At 44.7% G+C, this 15,691-nt stretch overlaps 1 protein-coding gene across 1 annotated transcript in view; it reads left to right on the top strand.

The window, feature by feature from the left end:
* Window positions 1-15,442, top strand: part of rims1b (regulating synaptic membrane exocytosis 1b) — a gene marked incomplete at both ends in the record, with an annotated part of 65,859 nt that extends 50,417 nt beyond the window's left edge. Inside the window, 18 exons of the mRNA XM_080464610.1 lie at window positions 368-484; window positions 790-852; window positions 1,305-1,382; window positions 3,750-3,869; window positions 4,426-4,515; window positions 4,903-4,974; window positions 5,516-5,584; window positions 6,394-6,507; window positions 6,739-6,842; window positions 7,553-7,656; window positions 8,071-8,231; window positions 8,493-8,645; window positions 12,260-12,474; window positions 13,298-13,442; window positions 13,577-13,689; window positions 13,776-13,877; window positions 15,009-15,148; window positions 15,224-15,442. Coding sequence (XP_080320736.1) covers window positions 368-484; window positions 790-852; window positions 1,305-1,382; window positions 3,750-3,869; window positions 4,426-4,515; window positions 4,903-4,974; window positions 5,516-5,584; window positions 6,394-6,507; window positions 6,739-6,842; window positions 7,553-7,656; window positions 8,071-8,231; window positions 8,493-8,645; window positions 12,260-12,474; window positions 13,298-13,442; window positions 13,577-13,689; window positions 13,776-13,877; window positions 15,009-15,148; window positions 15,224-15,442 — 2,179 coding nt within the window. The remainder of the gene's footprint in view (window positions 1-367; window positions 485-789; window positions 853-1,304; window positions 1,383-3,749; window positions 3,870-4,425; window positions 4,516-4,902; window positions 4,975-5,515; window positions 5,585-6,393; window positions 6,508-6,738; window positions 6,843-7,552; window positions 7,657-8,070; window positions 8,232-8,492; window positions 8,646-12,259; window positions 12,475-13,297; window positions 13,443-13,576; window positions 13,690-13,775; window positions 13,878-15,008; window positions 15,149-15,223) is intronic.
* Window positions 15,443-15,691: the final 249 nt, after the last annotated feature.

Raw genomic sequence — 15,691 nt, 5'->3', positions numbered from 1 at the left:
TCTCTCTCTGTCTCTCTCTCTCTCTCTCTCTCTCTCTCTCTATGCAGCCTATATAGTACATACTTTTTTTATTTTTTGTTTTTTTATTTTGTGGGTTCGGCTTATATTCAGGTGTGCTCAATAGTCCGGAAAATATGGTATGCACACCTGCACACACTTGCACACACCTGTGTATATACCTACACACACCTGTATATAGCTGTATATACCTATACACACCTCCACACACCTGCATACACCTGCATACACCTGCAAGGTGATTTTCAGATTTTATGGAATAATCTAATATTTGCAGGCCCTTGTAGGTTTGATTGTTACACATTGTGAGCTAAAATATTAAAGAACAATATTCTCTTGATTTCATCAGGAGTTTGGATGAGATTCACCAAAACCGCCAGCACTCCCACTCTCCGTCCCGCTACCACGATTCGCACCTGGAGCACCAACGCTCCGGAGACTCGGACTACGAGTACTCTGAGGACAGGTAACCCGCTCCGGGGCATCTCTGTGGGGGAGGTGAATTCTCAGTGGTGCATTCAGAAGTAGTTACACATTAAATCTGCTCATAGACGTATTTTTAAGTAGTATTAAAGCTAATCTTTCAGTTACCTAGGGTGTGTAATGTAAGTTTTGCAGACAAACAGTGTGACACAGATCCGGTTGAGTCTGCGCTGCAGCTCAGTGTGTTTCTGTCATTCATGAACTCACTCTGCCTGTCTGAGTTTCCATCCTCTTCTGTTGTGTTTGTACTTTTTTTATTTGTTCACACATCGTCATTGGCAATGACAGTGAGGTCCTGGAGATGCACAGGTGTGTCCGCGGCGGGAGTGCCGAGTGCCTGCACACAAACAGGTAAAGAAACCATGAAAACGACAACAGGAGCAGTTTAGCTTTGTTTTGAGAGGTCTCCTCATCTCCATCCTCCATCCTGTCACATCTGATCACAGTGACGATGATGACCATGATCTTTACACCACGTCTGCTTCCTCTGCACCTGCATGAACACACACACACACACACACACACACACACACACACACACACACACACACACACACACACACACACACACACACACACACCACCACCACCACCACCACCACCACCACTTCTACTTTAATTACCACAACTTTCACTTCAATTACCACCACTTCTACTTCAAAGATCAAAGCTTTTGTTGTGATGAATTCTTTTCATTCATTCTTCTAGATGTTTTCTCTCACTGCGGTTTTAAAAATATTTTTTGTTTCTACTTTCATTTTCCTGTTCTCTGTGACGTGCATGATTTCTGCTCATACAACCAGGGGCGTAGCTAGATACAACAACACACTGCCCCCCAAAATGCCCCTCTTAGTAAACGGTATCCATAAAGACATTTACAGGTAAGCGTTCGGTGTGAAACGCTGTTGTGCCCCCCCACCCCCACCCCCACCCCGACATTCACCCCAACCCCACCCCCAACCACCCACACACACACACACACACACACACACACACACACACACACACACACACACACACCCCTTTACCCCCACATCCAACCCCTCCATGGCGTTGGTGGGCTGTGTGGTAGCAGCAGACCTCCTGTGCTCGCTGTGCTGGGAATGTGTTTGTGTGTACTCAGTCTGCCGTTGTGCTGCTTCAAGACGTGCTGATTTTCCTCATGTGAGACAGTGGTTCCCAACATGAGGTCCGTGGCCCCATTGGAGGGGAGAAAGGGGATCCACCGTTTGTCTTGGAGGCAAAGAAACTAAGTTTGGGGACCACTGAGTTAATGGACGTACTGAGAGTCCGTTTTAGCTCGTCAGCCCGAATCACCACGTTTGTGGAGCCACAAGGTACTTGAGAGACCTGCTTCAGAGGAGCTTGGTACTGATGTGAAAGTGGCTCTCAAGTTTTTTTTAAGGTAGTTTAGATACAAATACAGGGTTACAAAGATGCAATAAAGAAATGTTTCTAATAGTAAACAAACAACAACAAAACAATTTTATATATATATGCAAAGAATCTGTGAGCTGTGGTTGGTGAGCTGGAACATGTTTAAAGAATTCCCAGTAATCGTCCTTTAACGGGTGTATCAGATGTTGATCTTCATCAGAAGATCCTGATAATGTTCTCCTCGTTTCTTTGTTGTGCCGCTTCTGGAAAAGAGGCCTCCATCACTCATTCATCACTACATCTCTCCTCCATTTCTGTGTTCTGCCTGAATCTGTTTAATGAAACGCTTCGAAATGTTATAGTTCCACTGGAGCTCACTGCGCTCGCCACGTGCCACCTCGGCGGCTTTAATTCAGTTAAATTCAACTTTTTTTTATAAAGCACCAAATGCAACACAGTCATTTCTATGGGCTTTTAATGTGGCTGGGGAGCAAGAAACCCACCCTGGTTCGGGTTAGGATACAGACCCTGATTCGTATAGGGGGAGGTAGAGGGAGAGGTGGGGGCCCTCACTGTAAGCTTTAGTAGATCTGTAGATTGTGTTACGTAATCAGAATTACATGTAATCTCCCCGTATATGTGTGTGTGCGTGCGTGCATGCGTGCGTCCATACTCTTACATAATGAAGTCACAGACAGGACGTAGATCATTTTGTGGTCGTCACTTTGTTTCCTGTGATCGGAATTATCTGTAGATTCCAGATGAGCAAAATCAGGAACTGTGAACACAGGGGGAAACAAATTATATTTTGGTTATTCTTAGAAAGTTATTGAGCAAATTATTGCATTTTAAAATAGATTGGTGATTAGTCTTAGGTTTCAGGGGAAAATGCATTGGTTTTGCATTTTCTTCTCAGAAATGTTTTGCATCTTTAACTTTATTGAGAATAATGCCTGTCTACACTGAAACCGCCAAAATGCCGAACATTATGTAGTTAAGCATGTTGGGCCAATAGTGGGTACCTGTTGGATGACTTTGTAATGAAACCACACACACATACATGCAGAGAACCATACGCAATAAACACTGACAACACAAACATTGACATGGATAGATGATGAAGTTGGATTGTTAATATGGAGACTGTCAACTATAAAACTACCAAGCAGCAGTAGAATATGGACTGGGAGTCATGACACTCTGGAGGAAACGTTGTTGGTATTGTCGATCTACTCACACTTGAGCAGGAGGACTATTTATTTATTTATTACTAACTATTTATTATGGCCGTGGCATGCATACGCAAGAGCAGTGTTTCAAAAATGTTCATTTTCCCCATTTCCAAGGAGACGGTGTCAGATTGTTTTCAAAAAGTACCACCTTGGGAGCCGTTTTAAAAAAAACTTTCAGTGGCTCCGAGCACCGTTATCATGAAACGATCCACCAAATCATGAAAAACCATGACAAAAATTCTAAAGATCTAAATACCGATATTTTGAAAGGAGGATTAGGATGACTTTTTTTACAATTACACTCAGAATGAGTCATATGATAGAAATTTCCAATGATGTCTAAATCCTGAAAGTACTTCTGAAATATGATTGTAAAAAAAAAAGAAGAGGAAAAAAGTAAGTGACATTATGTCACTGAGTATGAAAACTAAATGAGAGAAGAATTTGCAATTTAACAAAAGAGGTTTAATAGTTCAACCAATAGAATCATTTTTCATCCTGCATGTTCTCATTTACTTCTCTTTCATTTATTACATTTATTCTGTTGCTGCTTTTATTTTTTTCCTGCATGTGTCACATTTTGTTTTTTTTCTTTTATTTTTTTCCCTTCCCCCCTCCATGTGGGCGGTGCTTCTGCAGCTCCACCCTCCCAGCATGCTTAAAGGGCAAACCGCCCCCCAGGCAGGAAGGGGGCGGGACTTTGCCTCGTAGCATCCTGACACACCGCGTGCTCAGGTTCACTGATGAGGTCACGGTGAGGTAAGAACGATTCCACCCTAGCCCCAACCCCGCCCACTAGGACCCTTAAACCCCCCCCTCCCCCACTGACCCTGCTGAGCTTGAACAAGCTTTCAAAGCTGCTGCTGAGCATGCGAGGCGGTCAGTCTGAAACACCCCATGTGATCACACGCCACCACCATCTGTCATTGTGTCAGAAGACACTGCCTGTCAGTCCACATTCAGGGCAAACAAGAGATACTAGACAAACAAATACACACGCACACACACACACACACACACACACACACACACACACACACACACACACACACACACACACACACACACACACACACACACACACACACGTGCGCACACACACACTTCCAAACCTCCAGCCTCCCATCAGAGAGATCTCACTGATGATGAATTGAGACAAAGTTTCAGAAGTATTTCATGTTCCTGCACTATCTGATGGAGTCCTCCTCTCTCCTCTTTCTTCTCTCTCCTCCTCTCCTCCTCTCGTCTTTCCCTCTCCTCCTCCTCTTCCTCCTTCTCCTCCTCCTCCTCTCTGCTCTGCCCGGTGGTGGTGCAGTGACCTGCAGCCTTCGTTGGACAGAGTGAGAAGTGCCAGCACCACATGTCTGAGGCCAGACTCCAGTTTTCCCTCTGCAGACAGAGACAGGTACGCAGCCCGCAGATCTTCACTCAACGATCATTCGACTCTTTTCTTTTTGAGGATGTTTCATGTTTTCACCTCAGTTCATCTCATGTTGTCGCTCATTTTCACTTAGAACTGGTCAATTCAAGTAGAAAGAAAGTCAAGCCTCCAACCAAACTTGAAAAAGACAGACTTTATGTGCAATACAGTTGAGTTCATATCCTCTTGGACAAAAGTGTGCAACACTGCGTTGTGCAAATGTATGCAAATTAGTAAACTGGACCACTTCCCAATAACCTTCTTAAAAAGTACTGGAGTTACACAGTTGTCACTCACTAACATTTCCTGCTTTTACCCCCCACCCTGACCCCCATGGGACCTTCTTCCTCCTCCTCGTCACCAACCCTCCAGGTGCTCCAACTTTTTACCCCGCAAGATCCCCCCGAATCCCCGGATCTTAGTACAACATGTGGAAGAAGACAGGTATACCCGGCCTTGATTCCCACATGTATGGCTACAACCCCCACCCCCCTCTCAAGCTCTGCTTGCCTGCTCTTTCCTCCCTGCCCCACCCAGCTGAAAGTGAGCGCACCATCATAGTCCCGCCCCCGCGAACCTTCTTTTAGTTCCCTGCTGATGTGGAAAAAAAAACTAGACACTTTGACAAAACGTTTTAAAAACGCAAAAACAAAGTGATTTTATTTCCCTTTACATGATTGTCAGTATAATTTTGGGGGGAATTTTCTCTGACTTTTCTCAATTTCTTCAGTTTTCTCTGAGTTTTAACACTTTCTTCAGACTTCTCTCAGTTTTTTCAGTTTTCTCATACTTCTGTCTGTTCTTTTCTGAATTTTCTCAGTTTTCTTACAGTTTTCTCAATGTTCTCAGAGTTTGCTCAGTTTTCTCATAGTTTTCTCAGAGTTATCCTAATTTTCTCACAGTTTTCTGCGTGTTCATCCTTTGCTTCAGTTTCCCTCTGCTGTTTGTTTTTGTCTCTTCTCTCTCGGCTGTTCGCCTGAATCAGGTCATGTAACAATTCATCCAGTTCAAACTCTCAAAGAAACAACAATGGAAAAATCCTGGAGGGTGACAGGTAAGATCATTCATTCATTCATTCATTCATTCATTCATTCATTCATTCATTCATTCATTCATTCATTCATTCATTCATTCCTTTATTCATTCTGCCATAGGATCTGTGGAGTTACTGTTTATGAGTTTATTCTGGAAGTTGTGTGTGTAGATTTGACTTTCAAACTAAACCTATCAACCATTTTCTCAGCACAAAATATGAGTTTTATACAGTTTTTGCCCTAAAACCGCTCAGGTTTCACCTCCGTTATTTTTTAAAGATTTTTAATGTATGAAAGCGTGTTGACTCTGTTTCTTGGTGAAGTCATTGGACAAGTTTCATTTAGTCATGAAATGTTAGTCATGTGACAAGGTTCATTTGGCTGATTCCTAAAAAAGGTACTTTTCAAGTTTCTTTTGAGGGAAATTAAAAAATGATTGACGACAATCCAGTTGGGTTTCATGGCAGGAACCATGGGGAACCTAATCTACCTACTAATCTCATCTAACCCAACCCATTTTCACTCTCTGCTTTGTGGAGGTTTGATTTCTTCCTTCAGGTTTCAAGCTGATTTAAAGGTTTTCACCACCCAAATTTCTCCAAATACAAACTACAGCTAGGAATTTTCTGATTAGTTTATTAAACAGGCTGCTAACATCATATTTAGCATGCAAACATTTGATTTGTGTCCGTTTTTGCTGTGTAGCTCCTGCTTGTGTACTGCCACACACACACACAGAGGCAGAACTGACATTCATTTTTACAGTTTAATATCAGTTTTCCGTCTTTTGGTTTGATGTTTTTAATTCCTTCTTGCTTACTAACGGCAGCCGTATCCAGCCCACCTCTATCCTGAGGGGCAGTCGAGGGCGAGGGGGGCCCCTGAGGCCCTTCAACCAGACTGTCCTGTCGGGGTCTTGTCCTAACTCTCCTCGACTGGACAGGTGCATGCTGCTGCAGACTGAACTTTAACCCCCTCAAACCCACTGCTTTTCCTCTCTGATCCGCTGCGTGTGTCTGCACCATTGTGCTGTGTGTCCTGTTTGTGTATAGACTGTGTGTACCTCGACTTTCCTTCTGCTTTCCTGAAGTCGACTCGTCCCTCTGACATGATGTGGTCTCTCTGTAACTCGGTTCGCGGTTGACTGTTGTGTGTTTGTGTCGTTGCCCCTCAGAGCACACCGGGGAAGCCCCTCTCCTCCAGCCGGGACGCCCTCATCAGGTCGCAGAGGCAGGCAGCTCCCGCAGCTCCCAGCGAGGAGCAGCAGCGTCGAACAAGGTACCCCGACTTCCCCCATGTCTCAGGTGTTCCCCATTCATCCTCATCCTCTGTGACACTTAAGTTGTTCAAAGCAGGTGTAGGAGCTCATTGGATGTTAGTAGTGAACATCAGGCTCCACCTAGTGTCAGGTCCCCCACACTGCACCTTCAGGATAGACCAGCAGTCCATCCATCATCTGCACCTCTTTATCCAGCTCACAATGGACTACAGTGTGTGTGTACAGATTCTTTAAAGACTGTGTGCGTGTGCACCAAGAAGAAAAACTCATGCTTGCACAATCAAAAATCCCCAAATAGTTCATTTTGATTTTTGTAAATTCATGAAAAAAAAATCCTTATTCTTCTGTGTGTTGTGATGATCTCTGTGGATATCTTAAGTGCTTCACTGCCATCGTGGTGGCTGGTTTAGCAGCAGTGAGCTTATAACGTGAAAAGACAGGAGTGCACAGAAACTGTCCTGTGTATGTTCTGAACACATGATAGAGGACAGGTCTTCCTGATGACTGAGAGCAGATCCACATGGACAGATTTACATGATGGGGCTGACGGTTGCTTTGGGATAAATCTGTATCAGTGCTGTCAGCCGAGCTTCAGAAATGAATGGACTCATGTTGAATGTGAGCGAACAGCCTTAATTGCCACTGTTTTCCCTCTCGTTCTTCTTCATGTGTCTCTGTCTCATCCTGTTTGTTGGCTCTGTTCTTTCAGCTCTTGCGGTGGAGGAACGAGCCCGACAGCTGCCGATAAAAGTACATTCCTACCGGCCTTCTGCCTCCCACGACCCCGAGACCGACCTCAAGACCAAACGGGAGGTCAGGACATCCTGATTATAGAGCATCTTCCTCCCACTAACTGATGTAACGAGATAATCAGTCATCAGACTGACCGAACACAGATCCACGACAACAATACAGCTATTTTACTATTATTACCAAGTAATTACTTTCTTATCTGCACAAAAAAAGCATACCATAGAGAACTGATCAGGTGACAGCCTGAAACTGCCGCAAACGCTACTACCTAACTCTGCTCAGGCTAATGGGACATCATTTACCCTGAGACGCTGTGATCCGGCCTGAGAAGAGCCACAAACGTCATCAGCTTTTTAAAATCTGATGTAGTTGTTGAAGATTGTGATTAAAGGCTTCAAATGGATGTGAATATATTTGAAACCTTGACACAGGCGTTTACCTGCATCTTTTTCTCTTTGAACTCTGTGTCTGCAGATGTACGCTGAGCAGAGGCGGAGCAGCGACAACATGTCGGCCCGGTCCTCGGACAGCGACATGAGCGACGTGTCGGCCCTCTCCCGAGCCAGCAGTGCCTCCCGCCTCAGTAGCACCAGCTACATGTCCATCCAGTCCGAGCGACCTGGCGGACGACTCAGGTCGGTCCGCTCCGCCTGCCCCATCAGTCTTTCCTCTTTAAAAACCTTAAAGATAAATAGTTTGCACGCATGTAGTGGATTTTTCTTCAACTAAGTACATTTTTGGCATGCTAATCATTGTGTGTCTTTTCTTTTCTTTTTCTGCATGCGACTCGCTGCATGTTGCTGTTCCTCTGCATGCTCTGTCTCCTCTGTACACACACACACACACACACACGCACGCACACACACACGCACACGCACACACGCACACGCACACAGATCCAAGTCGTTAGAGGAGGAGAAGAAGGACAGGAGGATCTCATGGGGGGTGGATGGAGAGGAGGAGAGGAGGAGATCGGCAGGGAAGAGGCGCTTCTCTGAGGAGCTGAAGCGTCGCAGGCACACAGTAGCAGGAGACAGCAGGGAGTCCAGGTAACATTCAGCTCAGCGTCCATCTCTATCAGGTCGGCCTCACATTGTTCCGGAATGCACAAGACCACAGAAACGTTACTTCGACCTGTGACTGCAGGGTAAATTCTGCCACTTTGCCCCAAATGCAGGTCAGCGGTCAGTCAGGAACGGATATTTCACAGGATCAAATCTGGGTAAACTGATGGATCAGTGCTGATTTTTTATCATTTATCTCATTCTGTGAATGACCACATTCGAGTGACAGCGGAGGCTCTGCTGACATCGATTCATTGAGGTTACCTCAGTTTCTTAGTGCTGGCCTTGTCATGTGACTACATGAGCCCCAAAAATGAAAACTCACAACACAAATGAGGCGCTCACAAAGAGTTTGTCACAGACAAGAATTCAGATGTGTGGTGAGTCGCAAATGAGAGAGACAACAGGATGCACGAGTGTGAATGAGAGAGAAGTTGAAGGTAGAAGAGTTAAAGTAGGCGTGACACAGCTAGGACTACATCAAGAAAGATATTTTCTGTGTCGCAGTTTGAAACATGAATCCTTTACATTTCCACACGAACATAGTAAAAAAAAAAAATCTCTATCAGGAAAACTAAAAGATTTCGCTTGTATTATTTCCAGTATTTCAACATATAAGCTACCGTATACATTTTGCAGCATTTATTAAATATTTTAATTTGAGATGTTTAGAACCTGAAAAAAAACAAAAAAACTGAAACATTATAATACTTTGGATTTTATGCCTTATAGGCGAAAGGTTTTTGGAAATTTTGTGTAATGTTTCAGTTTATGTGTACTAAATTTCAATATATAGAAAACTAGGCACTTTACCTGAATATATGTTTTCATCAAAGGCTTCATCTTAAAGTTTATTTGTGGCTGAAGATTGAAAAAACATCTTGATAATAAAGACCCTTAGTACTAATTTCATAACTGTTATGAGTTATCGTCATTTCCAATGCTGAGAAATATTATTGTAATTCATAAAGTTTGTGAAGATTCCTTTGTGTAATTTGCAATATTTGTAGAGAAAATACATCAGATCAGTCGGAGTCACATTCTGTTTTTTATGATCAGTTCATTTCAAAAGCAGACAGCGAAGGTCGCCTCTATTCTTAAAGGAAAAAAACCAGCATTAGCATTATTAATCCAATGAGACTGCCTCCCCCTCGGTCAGTTCTCTCTCAGAGCAGGATATTAATGTGTGCAGTGGGAGTGTTAGCCTGTTTGGTGGAGTCAGACAGCAGAAACAGGTGAGTTGAGGTTACAGCGACACATGGAAGCTCCCATTTCACCTCCATCTGGAACCCTTCTCCTCTCCTCAATCTGTACTGCTGCTGTAATTTACTAAATTCTCCAGCGTCCATGCTCGATCTGCTCCAACCAAAAACAACTGACCCTTCTGTGTGTGCGTGTGCCTGTGTGTGTGTGTGTGTGTGTGCGTGTGTGTGTGTGTGTGTGGGTGTGTGGGTGTGTGTGTGGGTGTGTGTGTGTGTGATGCCCACTGCATGTCTCAGATCCCTCCTTGCATGCGTCCTGTGCTGTGACTGCCCGGACCCCCTCCTCCTCCTCCGCCCTCCACCACGGGACCCCCCTCCTCCTCCTGGGTCCTCCCCTTGTTCTGAACGTCCTTCCCTGAATCCCCTGCAGGGGGTGGCGGAGAGGCCCGGGACCTGCCTCCCGCTGACCCCCGGGCGGGGGTCCTTGGACAGTATGGGTGACGGGAGGAGTGTAGCCGGGCTGTCCTGCAGCACTCTGACCCCCTCGGAGGGGCTGGACCTGCGCAGGCTCCTCCGGACCCCCAGGGGGCAGCATCGCTCCCTCAGCAGCTTCTGTTTCGGGAGAATGAAGCTGAACACATGAAACCCTCACACTAATTGAGTTTCACAGAAGTGAATGTTTCTAGTTCTCTAGTCTTTCCGGGTTGTAAAATGTGATTTATTTTTTTCAAATGGAGATTGTAACAAAATTACAGTTTTCATGCTTTTGTAAAGTCAAACAAATGACATTTTTACCTCTAAATAACTCATAAGTGATTGAAGAAACTTGAAATATAGATTTTTATTGACTTCAGAATTCTTATTTTACATTTTCTGTATTACTATCCATATTACTATACTCTATTACGATACTATAGTATAGACTTTAGATCTCATCTTAGTGGTATGAGTAATGCTGTTTGATTAAAGTAGCACTTGATTACTTCGTGGATATTTTTGCTGGCTGTATGGAGGAGATGTAGGAGAATTTAAGCCCACATCATCAGAAAATAGGACAAAATCGCAGCGAATGTAATGGCAGTACACATTCTGCTCTGTACTTGATTACATTTATTAGTCACTTCCTTGAAATGTAGTGGAGAACTAACAAGTCGCTGAACATAAATAACTAGTTACTTTATAATTTGATTTGTTCAACGGGACAGAGACAAGGGGGCAGGAGCTTTTGATATGACTAAAGCTATCTTGGGATGCTCTGCTCTTAGTCATGAAGGAACAGCATCTTCTACCAATGCTAATGCTAAAGCAAACCATACTGCAATTAGAACGATGAGCCCCACCTGGTGTCATCAGAAAGGACTGCATGCAAAGTATGCTGTTAATTGATTAAGGTTATCTACAATATTTTCTTGTCTGTCAATAAAACTTCCTCTTGTATAGCACATAATTACTTTGTGAGGACTGTACTTCCTGGTTATTGGTCTCCTCTGGCTGCTTCAGGCTGTTTCCTCCTGATCCCCACCGATGGTGCATTAGTGGGGCGAGCCCCTGCCTCACCATGCAGTGTGTATTGCATGCAGTAAAGTGTAAGTGTGCATGCTCAGGCTGTGGCTCCGTTCATTCAGTTCACGTGATTTTGATGCAGAGTGGGGCTTTAAGCCCAAAGCCCCACTCACGTCATTTAGATGCTCAGAGCTGATTGGCTGGTGCTGATTTAGGCACTGCTTCACAGAACCTGAGCAAGTTGTCACAAATACCAGTTAAGAATCAAAATTAATTAGCTTGATTATTTACGAGTACAAGTGTGAAACTCCTACTTTAGCAGAGAAACTTAAGGTAACTGGTGGTAAACTGTGTGACGCCATGACCAAAGCTTTTAAAAAAATCTTTTGAATTAATAGTTTACTGGGGTTTTGAGTGGTTGAGCCACTTTTTCTGAAACAGAAATCAAATCCTTTCATTGATTTATTTTAATTTATTTATTTTTATTTAAAATCTTTTAGATCAGCTATCTCCAAGGCTCAACATTTGCACGGGATCAGTTTCTATATGGTTGTTAGAATGTTGTGACTAAAAGGTTGTGCACCCGCTTTACTTTGGAATTCAGTAGTGTCACTAGACCTGAAATAAAATCTTGCCCCACCAAGTATTTACATCTAGAAACTCCACTGAAAATGATAGTAGCTTCTGCTAATGCTAAAGCCAACAGTGGGCTCAAACAGAAAGATAGTCAGCAGCTCTGCAGCTGTAACTCAGTTGTTTGAACTGAGTGTTTGAAAAGCTCCACGTCTCACCTGGCCAGCCGTGATGTTCTCCCGTCACATTTCAGGTGTGGTCCTCTGCAGGTACAACTTGTTCCCGCAGGCCCGTTCTCAGACTCTGCTCCCTCTGTTGCAGTCGGCAGATGCGATCGATGGGCCGCAGTATGCTGAAGAGCTCCAGCGTTAGCGGAGAGATCTACACGCAGGAGCGCACCGACGGCAGCCAATCGGACACCGCGCTGGGCACGGTGGGCAGCGGCAGCAAGAAGAGGCGCTCCAGTCTCAGTGCCCGCGTGGTCGCCATCGTGGGGAACCGTCGCAGCCGCAGCACGTCACAGATCAGCGGGCCTGGTGAGTACCAGGAACCTTTAGTTCATCTTTAGAACTCTAAATATGAACAGTTGGGATGTCGACAACCCCTTGGAATGAACAGCAGAAATGTTCTTCTTTTGATTAAAAAAAAAGACAATAAAAGAAGAAAAACAGCTTTTAATTGTGGAGGCAGAAATATGATACAGCGACTAATTATCCAATCAGAGCAGTCAATTACTGTAGGCCACACCCACAAGCTGTCTACCCCAGTTATAATGTCATAGTTACATACATCATCCAGTTAAAAAGATGACATTTACTCTGGGTTAATGTAATAAATGTGACTTTCTTGATAAAGTAAATGTATTAAGTCATCATATTACATGCTGGAGTTCATATCTACACTCCTACAGTGTTGTTTGGATCACCCGCTTCCTGTTTACCGCTTATTATCTGGTTCAGCAGGACGGGAATGAAACTTCAAACAGAGATAATCCACTGAGGTGGTGCAGCTGTCTCACTCTGTGAACGGATTACTGAGCTACGCATGCATTTTTCTGACCCAAGTAGAACATTTTAGAAATGTTGAAGCAATGAGAAACAGTGACTCACTACTGCCAACCACTGCATCAAAGCGATATTACTCAAATGTATTTGACTGTACCTTTAAGAAGTTAAATTGAATGTTGCGTGTCCAGAGATTCTAAGAGTCTAGGTGAGTCTCACAGGTGTGTGTGTGTGTGTGTGTGTGTGTGTGTGTGTGTGTGTGTGTGTGTGTGTGTGTGTGTGTGTGTGTGTGTGTGTGTGTGTGTGTGTGTGTGTGTGTGTGTGTGTGTGTGTGTGTGTGTGTGTGTGTGTGCAGAGGGGAAGAGTAAAAAGGAGAAGGGGGCACCGATCCAGAGGAGCACTGAGACTGGCATGGCCGTGGAGCTGACGCGGAACATGAGCCGGCAGCCCAGCAGGGAATCCAACAACGGCAGCATGAACAGCTACAACTCCGAGGGAAAGTCAGTGAACCACACCGCACTCGTGTGTCTTCTCCATCACTTTCATCATCACTGGAGGAAACAGAAACTGCTGATTTTTAAAACTGATGTCATGAAAATGTAATAATTGGTTCTTTGTGTTCCCGTGTTGTTAGTTTGATCTTCTCTGGAGTGAATCTGGGAGCCAGCAGTCAGTTTAGTGACTTCCTGGATGGACTGGGACCGGCTCAGTTAGTGGGAAGACAAACACTAGCGACACCTGCTATTGGTACTGAACCAGTGATTATTATTGTGTAAATCTTCGTCACATTTTCCTTCTTTTATTCAAACCAATCATCTGCTCTTTGTCACTAGGTGACATCCAGATTGGTATGATGGAGAAAAAAGGTCAGCTGGAGGTGGAGGTCATCAGAGCCCGAGGACTCGTACAGAAGCCCGGATCTAAATCTCTCCCTGGTAAGTCCTTAATGGCGTTTTAAGTACGCCTGAAACCTTGACATGAAAACAAGTCCTTATGCATTTTATTCAGGATAATCTGTGGGTTGCTGAAGTCAGTTTTAGGCAGATATTGGTGTTTTGGGTGTCCAATCCAAAAATCAGGGTGTCCAAAATATATTTGTCTTTGTACTTCTGCCATGACAGCCTCGTCTGTATACTTTGTATTAAGTCAGATATTGTTCGAGATGGGCACTCGATTCTGCCAAGGTTGTACCTTGTCGACCCTTCTGTTCATGATCTTTACGGATAAGGTGTCACAGCACAGCTGAGGCCAGGAGAGCATTGTGTGTGTGTGTGTGTGTGTGGGGGGGGGGGGGGGGGGGGGGGGTAGCACAGTTGCGAATGAGGTTGTCCTTCTGGCAGCATAGCATAAGGGCCCCCAGTGTTCACTGGAAGAGTTCTCTGCCGAGTGTGAAGCCTTTGGGATGCGTTTTGGTCCATGGTCCTCTCACAGAAAAGTATAGCATGCCCTCTCCAGGTGAAGGGGGTTGGCACCTTCATCAACATGGAGAAGTTTAAACAGCTTATTCATGAGTTATGCGAGGGTGTATCATGAGATTGGCTTCAGATTCAAACTGGTGGCTGAAGTAATACAGTCGCTGTACCAGACCCCTGTGATGAGCAATAAAGCAAAGCTCACGGTTTAAAGGTCGGCCTACATCACCACTCTCACATATGGTCATGAACTTTCGGTAGTGACCAAAACAATTTGATCATGGATATAAGGGGCTGAAATGGGTTTTCTCTGCAGGGGTGGTGGGCAGAGAGACTCAAAGTCGAGAACCTACTCCTCCACATTGAGAGGAGCTAGTTGAGGTGGTTCAGGGATTAGAATGCTTCCTGATGACCTCTCATTAGAGGTTTAGAGAGGAGCAGAGAGGTCTGGGCTTCATTGCAGTACATACTGCCAAAGTGACCCCGTACGGAGTAAGCTTGAATGAAGATGGCTGGACATACAGAACCTTTCAGTCACACACACACGTCCCATTATTATCTGACATCCACTCATTTCCCATGAAGATAAAAAGATCTTTTTGATGCTGTTTTCCACACTGATGTCCTTTTTTATTGTTATGTTTCTGCCTTCAGCTCCTTATGTCAAAGTCTATATGCTGAATAATGGAGCGTACGTAGCCAAAAAGAAAACCAAGATTGCACGTAAAACTCTGGACCCGCTGTACCAGCAAGCGCTGCTGTTCGAGGAGAGTCCACAGGGTAAAGTCTTGCAGGTGAGCATCAGGAGCAGTCCTCCACATTTACACCTGTGGCAAACGAGCATTGTAACGGAGTCGGTTTCTGTTCAGGTAATCGTGTGGGGAGACTATGGCCGCATGGACCACAAGAGCTTCATGGGAGTTGCACAGATCCTGCTAGAGGAGCTGGACTTATCAAGCACAGTCATTGGCTGGTACAAGCTCTTCCCTCCCTCGTCCTTAGTGGACCCAACGCTTGCCTCCCTCACACGCCGAGCCTCGCAGTCCTCCCTGGACAGCTCGTCCGGACCCCCCGGGGTCCGATCCTAGTGGACCAACAAGAAAAAACAAAACTGCTCTGCAGAGACAAAGAAAAGCGAAGCGGCAGAAACAACAACAATCACAAACAGTCGCGACAACAACAGAAAAAAAGCTTTGTTGAGATCTGACAATCACTCCTGCCGCGGTTCATTCTGTTTGTCGTAGGCAGCGTCACATTTCAGTGTTTCATGTCCATTCAAAGAAGAATCTTATCGTGTTTCTGTGTGCGCTGAAGAAAAAGAAGAAGACGACGCGGCG

The sequence above is a fragment of the Lipophrys pholis genome (assembly GCF_963383615.2).
Source record: "Lipophrys pholis genome assembly, chromosome: 5".
Classification (NCBI taxonomy): Eukaryota; Metazoa; Chordata; class Actinopteri; order Blenniiformes; family Blenniidae; genus Lipophrys; species Lipophrys pholis.
The sequence above is the reverse complement of the archived record's forward strand: the minus strand, read 5'-3'. Positions and strand labels throughout refer to the sequence as shown.